The sequence below is a fragment of the Hippocampus bargibanti genome, linkage group LG11 (genome assembly GCF_051943395.1).
Source record: "Hippocampus bargibanti isolate YZ-2025 linkage group LG11, ASM5194339v1, whole genome shotgun sequence".
Classification (NCBI taxonomy): domain Eukaryota; kingdom Metazoa; phylum Chordata; class Actinopteri; order Syngnathiformes; family Syngnathidae; genus Hippocampus; species Hippocampus bargibanti.
Window position 1 is genome coordinate 59531 of NC_142744.1, and position 15707 is coordinate 75237.

The following is a 15707-nucleotide window of genomic DNA, read 5'->3' on the forward strand; positions in this document are numbered from 1 at the left end:
AAAAATCAAAAAACACTCCTATGCCAGAATTGATTTGATTGGAAGATGGTGACTTGGAAGATACTGACCTAGGTGCCGTTAATGTCAAAACAGGTAAACCCCCGTTTTAAAAAAAGACGACGAGCATCTTACACTTCAGGATTCGTTTTGTGGAGAGAACAACTTCTAATTTGCGATGAAACAAGCCCACGGCACTATGACAAGCCCCACGCTAACGTTAGCGTCAATATACTTCAGCGAGAGGCAGCAGAAAGCAAGCGTGCAAGCTAATGAGCAGCGTGGAGGCTAGCTAGTCGCAACTTTGCGTAAGGACCCGGCCAGTTCATTTTCATTGCGATGGTTTGGTTGGATTTTTACCAATCATGAGAAACAGACAACCATTCATACGAAACGTGAGTATTATTACAAAGTTACAGCAGATTGTTTACTTCCAGACAGTGGCTTTTTTAGGTGTTCAATTACCTTCCATGTTTTGGCGGCGCGTACTTCCGCCTTCGTAACACAACTATTATGACAAAGTTATTTGAATGAACACATCCTGTGACTGAAAAGTGACCTTGAGTGGTTTGAAAGGCGCTCAGAAATGAAATGGTTTATTATAATTCTTTGGTTGAAATCACGTGCAGGTGTGTGGCTCTCACTGAAAAACATTTGTAAAAAGTTGACTTATGGCTGCCTTAGTCAAAAAGGTTCCCGAAGTACCGGACAGTGTAGTTGTTGTGGCAACGTTCAAGGTTGCTCCTTCAATCGCATTGCGTAAAGTGGCACGATCCAATCAAACGGCAGATGGGAACAATGAGATCTTTTTATTGGTCAAACAATTGAGATGTTAAACACTGAACAATCAAAACAAAAGAAAACATTCTGAACATGATCAATCTGGTGGAGCACATTTTATTGCCAGCTGAGGTGTGCACTTATTCTGGCTTCCAAAAATGATGTGTAAACCCCCCCCCCCAAAAAAAAAATAAAAATAAAATAAAACCTCAAATAAAGGGTGCATATACCAGCTTGACCGTGATGACAGGATTCAGAGGTGTTGCCCGAGAACCCGTCCGGCCCTGGCAGGCGGAAGCAAATGCAGATTTGCCATTGAGCAAGGCACGTCGGTGGGGAAGAGTGAGCAAGTGCGCCAGGAGGCCAAACGACGACGACCACGTTGGGGAAGGACCGATGGAAAAGGGAATGGACAACAAGCCTCTGCCAGCGGCTTCCTCTCGCCATTTGATTTGGCTTGACAAGCGACAAAATGGAGTCGAGGTGACAGACGACGTGAAAACGTTTGGCTGCGGATTGCCCAAACGAAACAAAAAACAACAGCCCAAAAAGATGATGGGCTCCATATAAACACAGCGGTGCCTTGAGATCCCCCCCCCCCCGTTGCACTAAACGGAAATGGCGTGAATCTGTCGTAGGGCCACCTTAGAGCCCCTAGTTCAATTAAATTAAAAAAAAAAGTAACATCTTTGATGCATACCGATGACAAAAAAGCAAAATCTAGGACAAGAGCGCAGTCGTGAAATGGGCACAAGAGAGAGCAACTCTGTCTGTTTGTCATAGTTGAAATAGTCAACGTTCTGCTCGTCATCCATTCAAAAGTCTTGAAATTAAAAGTCTGCTCCATTTTGTTTGTGGAGATTTTTTTCGCTTCATATTTTCTTGTCGTCATCAATTCAAAATGAGAAAAGGGGAATCAACGCGTCACATCTGAAATGAATGAATTTGTTCAAATAAGATTCTTGCGCAGGACAAACCTTCTAGTTCCCTTTTCAAGTTGTCCAAAACATACAAGAATGACAAACGTCAAAAAGTCTTTTGTTTTCGTCATAGCTTTTGCTTCAGTTCAGCGTGCAAATCATGGGGGTAAAGTCTTTGTGGAGGATAAAGACTATGCGTGCCTGGACGTGCATTTGGTCAAGATGTCCGATTTCAAATGTGAGGCTCTGTGGCTGTCTAGAAGGGAGGGCATATTTGTCACATTTTTGGGCTTTCGTGATGAGCGGTTGAAGACTTTTCTCCCAAAAACGGGCCCACCAAACCGCCACTTGTTGCAGAGCGAGTCAAGTTGACGGGCGCTACGCATCGCCGGCATCAACAAATAGAAGGCAAAAATGGCGTCCCACAGATTTCAAGGCACCGCCGTAGCTCAGCCGAGAGCCATTCGCTCACCCGCAACCTAAACGACAAACTTGCCGTCATTTCCGGATGGGGACTTTGGGCGACCATTCGCCACCACTTTCAACGGACAAACCTGAAAGCAAATTTCCCAACCAGACTTTTTATTTCTGAGTCGCAGACAACGCAGAAATGTCAACAAGGGTGGAATGTGGAGCCCCAACAAAGTCCATTTCAACGCAAATGACAAAGAAAAAGGGGACGCGGCGGGAGTGACGATGCCGTGACACAAATAAAAATAAAGTAAGGGGGGGGGGGCAGGCGTGAGGTCCAAAAGAAAACCAAGATGTTTCCAAACATCAGCAAAAAAGTCCTTGGAAATAAATAAATGCTCCATAATTTACTCGCTGACATCAAGCAGTGGTGTCAAACTCCGGTCCACGAGGGCCGCCCTCCTCCATGTTTTCCCAAGTCTCCCTGTAGCGACGCACCTGAGATTCTAAGGAACAGGCCGTGTCGCGACAGGGAGACTTTTTGTCACTTTTGTAATAACGCCATCTTTGTTTTTCGCCTCAGCTTCAAAATGAATTTGTTTGGGTGTCAAACTGCGGTCCTCGAGGGCCGCCGTCCTTCTCCGTGTTTTCCAAGTCTCCCCGTTGCATTCAAAGGAACAGGCTGTGTTGCAACGGGGAGACTTGGAAAACACGGAGGACGGCTGCCCTCCGGGACCGGAGTTTGACATCCCTGATTAGAGAAAAAAGAAAGAAAAGAGCAAAAAGAAAGGAAAAATGAAAGAAAAAATGAAAGAGAAAAAAGAAAGCTTGCGGCAGGCGTCGGTCCATCTTGTGGAAGATGGCTTGACACGTCAACACCGTCAGATTGAAGCGTCGACGGCACAAAAACAACAAATGAAACATCTCAAATTTTGACGCCAATTTCCCGCGACTTGGGGGGGGGGGGGGGCTCCGTCTCTGCTTGAAAATCAAACACAAAAGCAGCCCTTGGTGTCACCAACTCAAATATTCTTTGTTTTTTGGTACCAAAATCTCCATGACAGATGCAAGAGGAGGGGCGCGAGGGCGAGGGGGGAGGGGCAAAGCAGGTCTAGGATTGGGCCCGACGGACGCGGTCTCAGTCCAGGCAAACGTACGGCAGGATGTGGAGCTGGCTTCGGTCCCCGTGGGGGTCCAGCGAGATGCAGTCGGTCCAGTCGTACCAGGCGGCGTTGGTGTCCAGGCAGCCGTTGACCCCGGGCCAGCGGCGCCGGTGGAGGCGCTCCAGGTCCCGGGCCTCCACGTCCCGGTGGACGCCGGGCAGCGAGCGGGCCGGCGGGCCGGGAGCCCGCAAAACGTGCCGCTGGCCGGCCTCCTTGGCGGGCGGGCCCTCCTCCCTCTTCGGGAAAAGGTGGGCGCCGGGGGGCCGCACCCCGGACGAGCTCAGCACGTTGCTCTGAAGGTTCAAGTAGGACCGGATCATTTCGTTTCGCGACAGCTCCTTCCAGTTGCTCTGCCGGAAGGGGTCGGCGGGCCCCGGGCCGGCCGCGGGCGGCGCCGGGGCCGCCACCTCAGTTCTCCGCCGGGGCTCGGGAGCGGCGACCTCCTCCGACGGGGGAGGCTCCCGATGGACGAGGGGCTTGATCTGACGCGTGACGGGGTCAAAGGTCAGCCGCCGTTCTTTTAAGCGCACCGGCTTCGTGCCGTCCTCCATTTTCTGGCCGTCCAAGTTGACCGAGTAGTCTCGCGAGCGGTACTTCCGCCGCTTGTGCTCCGAGGCCGAAGACGGCGAGACGTCGGCGTCCTCCCAGGCGGCCGCCGCCGGCTGGCGGGGGGGCGCCGGCGAGCTCTCCGAGTCCGGCGGCGAGCGGCGGGGGGCCAGCTCCGGCGAGGGCGTCCGGGAAGCCGACGGCGACGGCGACGAGGGCGAATCTCCCGCCGGCGTGGCGGCGGGGCGCCGCCCGGCGCCGTCCTGCTTGGCGCTCTTGGGACTGGCGGAAAGGCAGCGGGGACTTTTGGCGGCAAAGGCTCCGCCGCCGCCTGCGCCCTCGTCCGTCCTGGCCTGCCGCTGCATGACGGCCACCTTGATTAAAGACGAAGCGCCGTGCGGCTTGGCCAGCGCGGGCGAGCTGGGCCGCGGCTTGACGGCGTTGACGGGAATGCGGCCCGCTTTGTCGTGCTCCGGGTGGTCCGAGCGAGAGCGCTCGGGAGACGTCCGGGCGGCGTCCGGGCTGCCGGCGATCCCGTTGCTGGGGGACGGCGAGGCCGCCGGATCGTCGCAAGAAGGCAGCCTGCAGATTTTTTCCGGCGGGCGCGGGCCGCCGTCTCGCGGCTCCGCCCGCCGCTTGCGGCCGCCCGACTTTTCCGCCTTGGGCGAGTACGTGTTGTGAACGTCGTTTGGGACTTTGACCTCGTGGCCCCCCTTCGCCGACGGGCAGGCGGCGGGCGGCGAGCCCTCCGCCCTGCAGGGATGAGAGCTGCCATTGGTGGAGGCGGGGGCGCAGGCGGGGGCGCAGGCGGCGTGCCCGGGTTCGATCAGCTTCTGCCAGTTGCGCAAGAGCTTCTTGGCCCGCTTGGCGAGGTCTTCGTCCTTGGTCTTCTTGCGGACATCGTTGATCAGCTTTCCCAGGCGGGTTTCCTAATGCAAACGTGCGTTAGGGGCGACTCTTTTGGCGGGCGGGCGAGCGAGCGAGCCAGCCAGCGCTTTTCCACCGCGCGGCGCGACTTTCCTCATTCGCAAATGACAAAGAAAAAGGGGACGCGGCGGGAGTGACGATGCCGTGACACAAATAAAAATAAAGTAAGGGGGGGGGGGCAGGCGTGAGGTCCAAAAGAAAACCAAGATGTTTCCAAACATCAGCAAAAAAGTCCTTGGAAATAAATAAATGCTCCATAATTTACTCGCTGACATCAAGCAGGGGTGTCAAACTCCGGTCCGCGAGGGCCGCCCTCCTCCATGTTTTCCCAAGTCTCCCTGTAGCGACGCACCTGAGATTCTAAGGAACAGGCCGTGTCGCGACAGGGAGACTTTTTGTCACTTTTGTAATAACGCCATCTTTGTTTTTCGCCTCAGCTTCAAAATGAATTTGTTTGGGTGTCAAACTGCGGTCCTCGAGGGCCGCCGTCCTTCTCCGTGTTTTCCAAGTCTCCCCGTTGCATTCAAAGGAACAGGCTGTGTTGCAACGGGGAGACTTGGAAAACACGGAGGACGGCTGCCCTCCGGGACCGGAGTTTGACATCCCTGATTAGAGAAAAAAGAAAGAAAAGAGCAAAAAGAAAGGAAAAATGAAAGAAAAAATGAAAGAGAAAAAAGAAAGCTTGCGGCAGGCGTCGGTCCATCTTGTGGAAGATGGCTTGACACGTCAACACCGTCAGATTGAAGCGTCGACGGCACAAAAACAACAAATGAAACACATCTCAAATTTTGACGCCAATTTCCCGCGACTTGGGGGGGGGGGGCCTCCGTCTCTGCTTGAAAATCAAACACAAAAGCAGCCCTTGGTGTCACCAACTCAAATATTCTTTGTTTTTTTTTTTTTTTGGTACCAAAATCTCCATGACAGATGCAAGAGGAGGGGCGCGAGGGTGAGGGGGGAGGGGCAAAGCAGGTCTAGGATTGGGCCCGACGGACGCGGTCTCAGTCCAGGCAAACGTACGGCAGGATGTGGAGCTGGCTTCGGTCCCCGTGGGGGTCCAGCGAGATGCAGTCGGTCCAGTCGTACCAGGCGGCGTTGGTGTCCAGGCAGCCGTTGACCCCGGGCCAGCGGCGCCGGTGGAGGCGCTCCAGGTCCCGGGCCTCCACGTCCCGGTGGACGCCGGGCAGCGAGCGGGCCGGCGGGCCGGGAGCCCGCAAAACGTGCCGCTGGCCGGCCTCCTTGGCGGGCGGGCCCTCCTCCCTCTTCGGGAAAAGGTGGGCGCCGGGGGGCCGCACCCCGGACGAGCTCAGCACGTTGCTCTGAAGGTTCAAGTAGGACCGGATCATTTCGTTTCGCGACAGCTCCTTCCAGTTGCTCTGCCGGAAGGGGTCGGCGGGCCCCGGGCCGGCCGCGGGCGGCGCCGGGGCCGCCACCTCAGTTCTCCGCCGGGGCTCGGGAGCGGCGACCTCCTCCGACGGGGGAGGCTCCCGATGGACGAGGGGCTTGATCTGACGCGTGACGGGGTCAAAGGTCAGCCGCCGTTCTTTTAAGCGCACCGGCTTCGTGCCGTCCTCCATTTTCTGGCCGTCCAAGTTGACCGAGTAGTCTCGCGAGCGGTACTTCCGCCGCTTGTGCTCCGAGGCCGAAGACGGCGAGACGTCGGCGTCCTCCCAGGCGGCCGCCGCCGGCGGGCGGGGGGGCGCCGGCGAGCTCTCCGAGTCCGGCGGCGAGCGGCGGGGGGCCAGCTCCGGCGAGGGCGTCCGGGAAGCCGACGGCGACGGCGACGAGGGCGAATCTCCCGCCGGCGTGGCGGCGGGGCGCCGCCCGGCGCCGTCTTGCTTGGCGCTCTTGGGACTGGCGGAAAGGCAGCGGGGACTTTTGGCGGCAAAGGCTCCGCCGCCGCCGGCGCCCTCGTCCGTCCTGGCCTGCCGCTGCATGACGGCCACCTTGATTAAAGACGAAGCGCCGTGCGGTTTGGCCAGCGCGGGCGAGCTGGGCCGCGGCTTGACGGCGTTGACGGGAATGCGGCCCGCTTTGTCGTGCTCCGGGTGGTCCGAGCGAGAGCGCTCGGGAGACGTCCGGGCGGCGTCCGGGCTGCCGGCGATCCCGTTGCTGGGGGACGGCGAGGCCGCCGGATCGTCGCAAGAAGGCAGCCTGCAGATTTTCTCCGGCGGGCGCGGGCCGCCGTCTCGCGGCTCCGCCCGCCGCTTGCGGCCGCCGCCGCCCGACTTTTCCGCCTTGGGCGAGTACGTGTTGTGAACGTCGTTTGGGACTTTGACCTCGTGGCCCCCCTTCGCCGACGGGCAGGCGGCGGGCGGCGAGCCCTCCGCCCTGCAGGGATGAGAGCTGCCATTGGTGGAGGCGGGGGCGCAGGCGGGGGCGCAGGCGGCGTGCCCGGGTTCGATCAGCTTCTGCCAGTTGCGCAAGAGCTTCTTGGCCCGCTTGGCGAGGTCTTCGTCCTTGGTCTTCTTGCGGACATCGTTGATCAGCTTTCCCAGGCGGGTTTCCTAATGCAAACGTGCGTTAGGGGCGACTCTTTTGGCGGGCGAGCGAGCGAGCGAGCCAGCCAGCGCTTTTCCACCGCGCGGCGCGACTTTCCTCATTTCGATTCGGGGCGGCCGATTTTGTGCTTGGCCATCAAGCAACGTCAGGACAAATGGCCAACATTGACCTCCAAAATCCTGATTGGCTCAGTTGAAACATTTTGTTGGGAGCGCTCCCTCCCAGCCCTGCCACCCCTCCCCCCCCCCCACCGCCACACTCACCGAACCCTGCGTACACGCTACATGCTGTACCATCATCCTGAACTCAATTTTTTGGGATTACCACACTACGTCATACCTGACTTTACATCCGACACTACCTTACTTTACATTCAGAAACGACACGTATTGTCCGTTGTCAATTGTCTGTCTTTTTGCACCACATTTTGGGTCCGAGAGGACATTAATTTCAACTGTGCTGTATGTCGCGCATATTAGCATATTTGACGTTCGGGGCGCTTTTGGGAAAGTGCCAGGACCATCGGGCGCCGTGCGGTGGAAAACGGGCAGAATTCTGACGGGCGTCGAAAAAGGGAGCATCTCTCTCACCTCAAGTGCTTCTTTGGTGATAGGATACTTCTCAAGACAGGTAATCACCTCCAATACAACCACCATGTTGCATATCTGAAACACACACACAAAAAACAAGTCGCACTTTTCAAAACATCGGTGAGACTTTGTGTAGAATGGAATGGCGTTGATTTTAGAATTGAGGTGGGCTGAATTTGGGCCAAAGTCCTTTTCTTGTCATCGCAGCGTTTGTAACGGGACGAGCGAGCGACGAGCGAGCGACGAGCGGCGGACATTACCTTCAAAGTCACGAATACGAGCGTCGTTGAAAAGTCCTCGACGGCGCGTCAACCGAGAGAGGGCGAAAAACGGTGGACGGAGGCAAAGTGGCGTCGTTGTCTTTCTTTTTCAGAAAGGCAATCGCTGTGCGCCAAGGTTTACCTGCGTTCGTTCGCGTTAGCCTAGCGAGCTTCGCGCTAGCAAGTCGCCGCGGTCGCGGTAGCGTCCCCGAGCTACGAATTGGCTAACCGCAACCGACGCTCGCTTCACGGGGGAGGGAACGCGAGCGTCTCGCGGTCGGCGGCCAAAGTCGCCTGCGACCATTTGGAATTTGGACGACGCGGACCGAAACGCGGCGAGGAGGGGGACCCGCGTTTGTCGGCGTGATGCCGTCGTCAAGCTCCGAATGCTACTTCCGAGCTCTGGCGTCAGTGTTAGCATGCTAACGGACTCGGAGGTTCCAAGCGGGCGAGCGGGACGCAGCCGACCGCCGTTGCTAAATTAGCTTCCGAGCCGTCGTCGACGACGGCGGGCCGCGCGGCTTCCCGATCAAATGGCCACCGAGTGGCAAGGCGAGATGGGCACGGAAAGAGGCGACGGCGAGCAGCTCCGCCCGCCGTGGCCGTTACAGCTCCACTCACGTTGCTGTGACTGTCGACGGCCTGCAGCAGCCGCTCCCTCATCTGCTGCGGGGTTGCCGAGCCCGTTGTCGAACTTGTCATGGCCCGGAGGACGGAGGGAGGAAGCCTCCAAAATGGAAACCGACACACAATCGCCGCTCAAACGCCGCCGTCGCAGCCTTGCCTCGACGGACGTCCGCGCGGCATCCCCCCGCCCCCGACCCTCTACGGCGCCTGGAAGGAAGACAAGTCGGTCGCCCCCCACTCCCCGGTCGGGACCGCGTCGGTGCTGCGTTGCGTGGAGCTCGGGAGGATCGCGGGCGAGAGGCGAGACTCGCTACCAGCTGCGGGAGCTCTCGGCGGCCTCGCGGTGCATGCTGGGGGCTCGCACGCTCTGACGTCCGCGCAGTCCACGCCGAGCAAACATCCGCGCCGACGCCGCCGCGCCGCGCGTGCCCCCAGTCGGAACCCCGAGGTGTGTTCAAACGCTCAAATGAAGTGAGCGGGGGGGACTCCCGAACAAGTGACTTGTGTCTGAAAGAGAGGGCGGATCATGGAGACAGGACACTTGGCCATTTGACGACTGCCAGCACTCAAGCACATATTCACTAGTGATGGGAATTCCGGATCCTTTCAGAGAGCCGGTTCTTTTGGCTCGGTTCAATCAAAAGATCCGGCTCTTTTGACTCCCGAATGGCTCCTCAGTTTTTTGTTCCTTAAATGAATTAAGTACTTAAAATCATGTAAAAATTGTGTGAAAAAACGAATTACCCATGTAAAAAATACACTATATCAAATATTTTAATTTGTATGGCTTGATGTATATGCGCACGCAGAACATCCACTAACTTTCACGTTCCCTGTGGTTACTCTGGTCTGATGATCAGCTGTCACTAATTTGCTTTTCATATAAGTAATGCTATAATACCAACTAGTGCAATTAATAATCCAGTAATTGAATCATAATAACAGCATAATGTGCGAACATTTGTCCAGTGTACCTGTCGACGGTGCCCTCCAGTCACCTGCTCAAATGGCTCCGAAAGAGAGCATGCGTCCTGCAGGACCTCCCCGGCTCCTCTGCTAAATTCTCCCAAATGTGTCTTTTATTGAAGTCAAAATAAGGTCCCCACTTTGACATTTTCAATCGTGTCTCTAACCCCTCCCCCTTCTCCTCACTGCTGCGTGTGTCTGTAATTCTCCCCGACCACGGATATCGACCAATCACGTGCGGCTTTAACCGAGACCGGGGGCGGGGAATAGAAATAGAAATAGAAAAACCGGCCCCATTTCCGGCTCCTTGTTAGGAGTCACCTCTCTTCGTTCACTTCAGGGATCCGGCCCTAAAAACCGGCTCGTTCGCGAACGACACATCACTAGAAGACGACGCAAGGAAGACGACGAAGAAGAGAAAGAGGAAAACAAATGAAACAATACAGGCTCATCCGAAAAAGAGAGACAACTCAGCGACGTCATTGACCACAGATGGAAAACTATCCCCCCCCCGAATCACAATTGGACGCCATTTGTCGGAGCCCAACGGCACTTTCGAGCATCAAGTTGACACCAACACGAAAACGTGGCCGGCGAGTCCCGCTTCAAGAAGGCGACCCGACGAGCCAAGCGTTCTCGGGTCGCCGGAATATGACGCGGGCGACGCAAAGCGCTAGAAAATTAGCGTAGAAGAAGACGGTGAGCGGAAGTTGTTTGCATTCAGAGCGATCGCTCGGCTAACAAATATGCTTTCGCTTGTCCGCATCTCGAGAGCGCCACTTTGTTGCATTTCCAATGGGATCAATTCCGCGCGCCGTCGACTTCTTTGGAGCGCGTCTGGTTTGGAGCGGCCGACGGCAAATGGCCTCCATGCCGTCCAAAGGTCACCTCCTTACCGGAAAGCCAAGGTACCGAGCGACCGAGACGCTGTCAACGATTCAAAAACAGTAGCGACAAGACCCTCGCCGCGCGATCGGGGCTCGGTAGCCTTGAGCATTGGCTGGCGACCGGTTCGGGGTGCCCCCCCCCCCCCCCCCCCCCCCCCCCCCCCCACACACACACACACACACACACACACACACACACACTGCCTGAAAACGACTGGGATTGGCTCCAGCACAATCCCGAAGATAACGCGGTCCGGAAAATGAATGAATACGCGCGCACGTTTCATGGAAATAAATGCAAGCCATTTCATCATTGACTAACTCATTCACTGCCATTCCTGAATGTATTCGGGAATTATAAAGTGTGACGTGGAGCGCCATTCCCAGATTTGTTGGGTTTATTCTTGCAAGGGTGCTGATAAACCTCTGTCATTGTTTTCCCCTCGCACGAGAGGGCAGCGTTTGCCTTTTGTCCATGTTAGCGCTGAAGCTCTTGTTAAAAGCGCTACACCAATCAATATGCATTAGCCCCCATTTCAAGCTCCGATAACCCAGGACCCATATCACTTAGGAATTAACTTAAAAGAGTCGAAGGTTTGCAACACTGAATTGACTGTTGATGTCGTTCTAAAAGTCAATCTTCTGCGGGTCCTGGAATTGGAGTGACAATGACGAAAACCCCGGCGCTGGAGTGGACGTGGTCTGGCAGTCAATGAGTTGGATCGGATTGGATGGACCTTTATTAGTCTCGCCGTGGAGAAATTTACATTTCACAGCTACAAAGTTATGGAAGGAAGAGGAAAGGAAAGAAAGAAGTTGAAAAAGTTGTTGTTGTGCAAATTGGCTCCTCCCTCCCGCAGTGCATCTTCATGAGTTTTGTTTTTTTGCAGGCGCCTTCTGACCCCCCGTCGTCTTTTTTGTGTACCGGGGCCCAATCTGAAGACGGCAACCTGATTTACACCGGCAGTTTGGCAACTGCCGTCCGCGGTGAGCCCTTTGATGACGTCATTTGCCGGCCGGGTTCTCGTTTGGGGAGATTTTGAGTGAAGACGCGCACGGCGGCCGGCGTCTGAAATAACGTCTGCCCGGACGCCCGAGACGTGCAACTTTTACGTCGGGCGTACAACTTGCAAAACGTCTCCGCCCGGGTGGCCGACAACTTTTTCAAGAAAAAAAATGACCAAAGATTTTTTTTCAAATCAAACGTTTGATTTATTCAATAAAGCAAACGTTTTAAAATGAGAATAAATGAGCACGATTTCAGGTTGGAAACACAAACATTGCATTGCGCAACATGCCCAACGGTGTATGGACGAATTGGAAATTGGGACATTTCCAAACCGATTTTGAAATCAGGATCATGTACATATTCTGATTTCGAAATCTTTGTTCAAACGTTTGCGTTATTGAATAAAGCCAATGTTTGATTTGAACCCCCCCCAAAAAAAAAAAAAAATGTTGAAGTTGTCGGCCACCCGGGCCGAGACGTTCTTCTGTAAGTTGTACGCCTGACATAAAAGTCGCACGCCCCGCGTGTCCGGGCAGACGTTATTTCAGACACTTCAATTAGTCGTCTTGTTGTGCTTCAAGTTGTGAAAACTGGGGCAGGCAACTTTATGGGCGGGCAGGCAACTTTTCCGAGTGGTCTGCCCTGGTGCCTTGGAGTTTCAGACAATGCAGATGCGCTTGAAACGTTGCGTCTTGCTGCGTTTTGGCCGGCCGTTTTGGTGACTTTGTGTGTCCTCCCTCAGGGGTGAAGTTGTTCTCTTACAGCACGAGCGCAGCCAGCCTGTGCGTGATGCCGCAGCTGCTGTGGCAAAGCGAGCTGGCGGCGCACGGCGCCGCCCTGCAGGTGGCCTTCTGCGGCGCGGTGTGCTTGTTCACCTTCCTGACGCCGGCGCTGCTGCACCTGCTCACCAGGGGTTACGTGGTGCGCCTGTACCACCAGCCCGAGCGGGACCGCTACGCCGCCGTGACCTACGGCCTCCTTCTGACCGAGCGCCGCAGGCTTTTTCACCAGAAGCAGGTGGCCGTTCCGCCCGCCGCCAAGATGTTCACCACCTTCTACGCCGACGGCGCCGGGCTGCTGGTCAACCCGGAGCGCTTCCGCCTGCCTCAGGATTACAACCACCTGATGGGCTACGACAAGCCCTTCGCCTTCCCCCGCGGGGCGCCGGACCCCGACGGCCCGTGACGGCCGCCCGGCGCCGACGCTTTTTGCCTTCCTCCGCTCGGACGGGCTTCAAAATGGCCGATTTTGGTGACGTTTCCTATTTGGGGCGCAATCAAACGGGAACTTTTGGAAGCGCTGCGGCTTTCCTGAAAGCCTTCCTTCCGTCCGTCCATCACGGTGGAGTGTATAAAGATTGCGTCCCCGTCAAGCGTTTCTGTGTTTGCTCTTCTGTAGCAATCTGCATCTCGCTAGCAAACGCAACCCCTTTGCTTCGTTTCAGCCATGAGAATTTCCCACCGATCGGCGGATTTCCCACTTTTACAGAGCAAAATGACCACATCAAACTAAATAGTATGACTTTTTCACTGTTCATTTCCAGTTTGGCCTTGTGTCGGCGGAAAGCGCCATTTTGATTGGATGATCTGGATTTAGATGCCGTTGATGTCGAAACAGGTCAACGCCCCCTTTTGAAGAAGCGGACCAGTAAAAAAAAAAAAACGATCAAATTGATTTGCCTTTGTGGAGAGAACAGCTTCTAATTTGCAATCAAACAATCCCATGGATGAAACGGTCGACTGTCAATGGCACCGTGACAAGCTCCATGCTAACGTTAGCATCAATATACTTCTGCGAGAGGCAGCAGAAAGCAAGCGTGCAAGGCAAGCTAATGAGCCGTGTGCAGGCTAGCAAGCAGTAACCTCGCTGCTGGCTAACCTTGCGTACGAACCTGGCAAGTTGACTTTTATTCCGATCTGGATTTTTACCAATCATGAGGAATAGAAAACCATTCATATTAATGGTGAGTATTATCACTGAGTTATTTGAAATAATACATTGTGACGTTTAGCGGATAGCGACGAAAAAAGTACGACGTGCGTTCTTCTGCCGGTTTCGTCCAAGCCAGTCGAAAGTGTGGCGAGATCGTCCACCTGCCTTCAAGTTGTGCTCGCGCGTCTGGAACGCAAGATGGCGGCAACGAGCTAGCCGACGGCCAAACGCAAACGCCAATCAGAAAAGAAGGAAACTGCACGCGGAAAGCCGCGTCGCCTTTTCACCTCTTCTCTTCGTTTGGTTTTCTGACTGTCTTCAAACCATGTTGTCAAAGCCCATTCGGACTCGCTTCGTCCGTAAAAATGGCCGGCGCTGGATCAGAATAGCTTAGCGGTTCTTGCCGGTACGCGAGCCAAACGGATTTCTCATGACAACAACTAGTCCTCCCCATTTACACGCGGAAAGTAAATGGCAGCCGTCGGTGGGACTCTGTGCTCTGCGCTTTGTTCGCTTAAAATATTAGAATTGACAGTTAATGTTAAAATGCTAACTATTATGAGGGGAACGAAAGATGGAGCTTATTGTGCAAGTTCCTCACAGAACAATTTGATCTCATTGTGGGTCTGAGCTCTTTGACACACCAAATATTTGCGTGCCCTCAAAATCACTACGAGAGACTGAGGGGCCCCGATTTAAAAGGTGTACAGATTCCAGTTTGGCTGAAACGAAGACTTGATTGTATCCCTCTCCTTCACCCGTCTGCGATGTCACCTTCCTCTTTGGCGGGTGCGGCGGAGATCTCAAACAGCGTTGCTTTTTGTTGCGGCGTTCACCTCCTCCATAACAGCCTTGGCCATGTTGTCGTCCTTCGCTTGCCCTGCGTGATAAGAAGCAGCTGAGCCCTTGAACCTCCAGCACCTGAAAAAACACAACTCCCAACGAACACTCCGTCTATTCATTGATTGAAAACAAAGCACTATTTCAACTGAAGCAATCGCCACTTTAATGGTCATCCTACAATGTCTAAAATGGCGAACTAGATTTCCTTCAGCTTCAACGGCATCCGTCGGCGCTCAGGGTCACGTTCGGGCCCCCGTGACAAAAAAAAAAAAACAAAAGCAAAACAGAGCTTCATTTTCATCCTTCTTGTTGGCTTAGCACCTTTGTTGTTGCTTTCTTTTGTCTCGTCTTCGATCAATTAGCACGTTTGTCCACTCTGCTCTGATTTGGCCATCCCAAAGCCAAGACAGCGGAGGTTCCCTTTGGCCCCGCCATTGGGGAAGGATTTGTTGTCAACAAAGCAGAGCGACGGCCGGCAAAAAAGAGCAAGTGTCAAGCAAGGGTGGCGCGCTGACGAGCCGTTTCCCTCCCGCGGGCGTTTTGGGGAACAAATCGGCCAGTGTGGAGGCCAAACGGGAGCACGTTTGCATCCAAAAGAATGACGACGCTGGTGCAAACTTGGATTTGCCTTGATGATGTCGAGACATATTGCTAGTGAGACATCTACGATATGATATTGGAAAGGACTCGATTAAAAAGCAATTGAAGCAGCCACACTCATTTTTCTTTCATTCATTCTGGAGTGTCCGATTACATCCCAGCGGAGAGAGAGAGAGAGAGAGAGAGACGAGACCTTCTCTCAAATGACTTTTCATTGTCTACCGCCAGACAAGGAAAAACAAAGGAAGGAGGCGGGCGGGATGGGCTTTGCGAGGAGCCACTGCTCGCCCCACTTTATTGGGCTTCTTTTGACAAGAAGACAACTTTGCTCAAACGGGATCCAAAAAACAACAACTCGTTTCCAAACCAAGCAAAGATTTCAAAATTGCAATAATTTATTCTGATTTTGAAATCTTCATGCAAACCTTTGCAAACGTTTGGCTTGACAAAAAAAAACCTTCTTTTTTTCTTTTTTCTTGAAAAGGTTTTACGCCCAAAGTAAAAGTTGCACGCCCCAGGCGTCCGGGCAGGCGTTATTTCAGACACTGCTCTAACGCTCGGACAGAGCGCCGACGTACTTGCTCCCGTCAAGCAGTCCTTTAATAACGGACACCTAGCAAGACTTTGAAGACTCGCGTGGCGTCCAGGTTGTCCCTTGTTGCGATTGTGGGGGCCAATCGTCCTTTTTTCCATGGCCGCCCTGCCATTGGCGAGAAGCTCAGGGCGTCGCCCACCGCCGACTGCGTC

The 15707-nt window shown here is 54.5% G+C and overlaps 3 protein-coding genes across 3 annotated transcripts; 1 reads left to right on the forward strand and 2 right to left on the reverse strand.

The window, feature by feature from the left end:
* Positions 1-791: 791 nt before the first annotated feature.
* On the reverse strand, positions 792-5666 carry LOC148890952 (mediator of RNA polymerase II transcription subunit 26-like). Its single transcript, XM_089008653.1, has 2 exons — positions 5655-5666; positions 792-4746 (listed from the first exon to the last, which is right to left on the reverse strand). Exons 1-2 carry the CDS (start codon positions 5664-5666, stop codon positions 3247-3249), a joined length of 1512 nt encoding a protein of 503 aa, XP_088864779.1. The 3' UTR covers positions 792-3246.
* On the reverse strand, positions 4850-9825 carry LOC148890953 (mediator of RNA polymerase II transcription subunit 26-like). The gene is made up of 4 exons (XM_089008558.1): positions 9698-9825; positions 8718-9230; positions 7837-7911; positions 4850-7251 (listed from the first exon to the last, which is right to left on the reverse strand). Exons 2-4 carry the CDS (start codon positions 8796-8798, stop codon positions 5746-5748), a joined length of 1662 nt encoding a protein of 553 aa, XP_088864684.1. The 5' UTR covers positions 8799-9230; positions 9698-9825; the 3' UTR covers positions 4850-5745.
* Positions 9826-10301: 476 nt separating this feature from the next.
* Positions 10302-13149, forward strand: tmem70 (transmembrane protein 70). The gene is made up of 3 exons (XM_089008559.1): positions 10302-10597; positions 11467-11563; positions 12328-13149. Exons 1-3 carry the CDS (start codon positions 10436-10438, stop codon positions 12768-12770), a joined length of 702 nt encoding a protein of 233 aa, XP_088864685.1. The 5' UTR covers positions 10302-10435; the 3' UTR covers positions 12771-13149.
* The last annotated feature ends 2558 nt before the right edge of the window (positions 13150-15707 follow it).

What these genes read in the sequence shown, in the direction of transcription:
- LOC148890953 (XM_089008558.1), bottom strand. Translation starts at nt 8,798, where the DNA reads ATGACAAGTTCGACAACGGGCTCGGCAACCCCGCAGCAGATGAGGGAG. An exon ending in CCGTCGACAGTCACAGCAAC is followed by an intron (nt 7,912 to 8,717) that starts GTGAGTGGAGCT and finishes TGTGTGTTTCAG; the next exon opens with ATATGCAACATGGTGGTTGT. An exon ending in TCACCAAAGAAGCACTTGAG is followed by an intron (nt 7,252 to 7,836) that starts GTGAGAGAGATG and finishes CGTTTGCATTAG; the next exon opens with GAAACCCGCCTGGGAAAGCT.
- tmem70 (XM_089008559.1), top strand. Translation starts at nt 10,436, where the DNA reads ATGCTTTCGCTTGTCCGCATCTCGAGAGCGCCACTTTGTTGCATTTCC. An exon ending in CTCCTTACCGGAAAGCCAAG is followed by an intron (nt 10,598 to 11,466) that starts GTACCGAGCGAC and finishes GTTTTTTTGCAG; the next exon opens with GCGCCTTCTGACCCCCCGTC. An exon ending in TTTGGCAACTGCCGTCCGCG is followed by an intron (nt 11,564 to 12,327) that starts GTGAGCCCTTTG and finishes GTCCTCCCTCAG; the next exon opens with GGGTGAAGTTGTTCTCTTAC.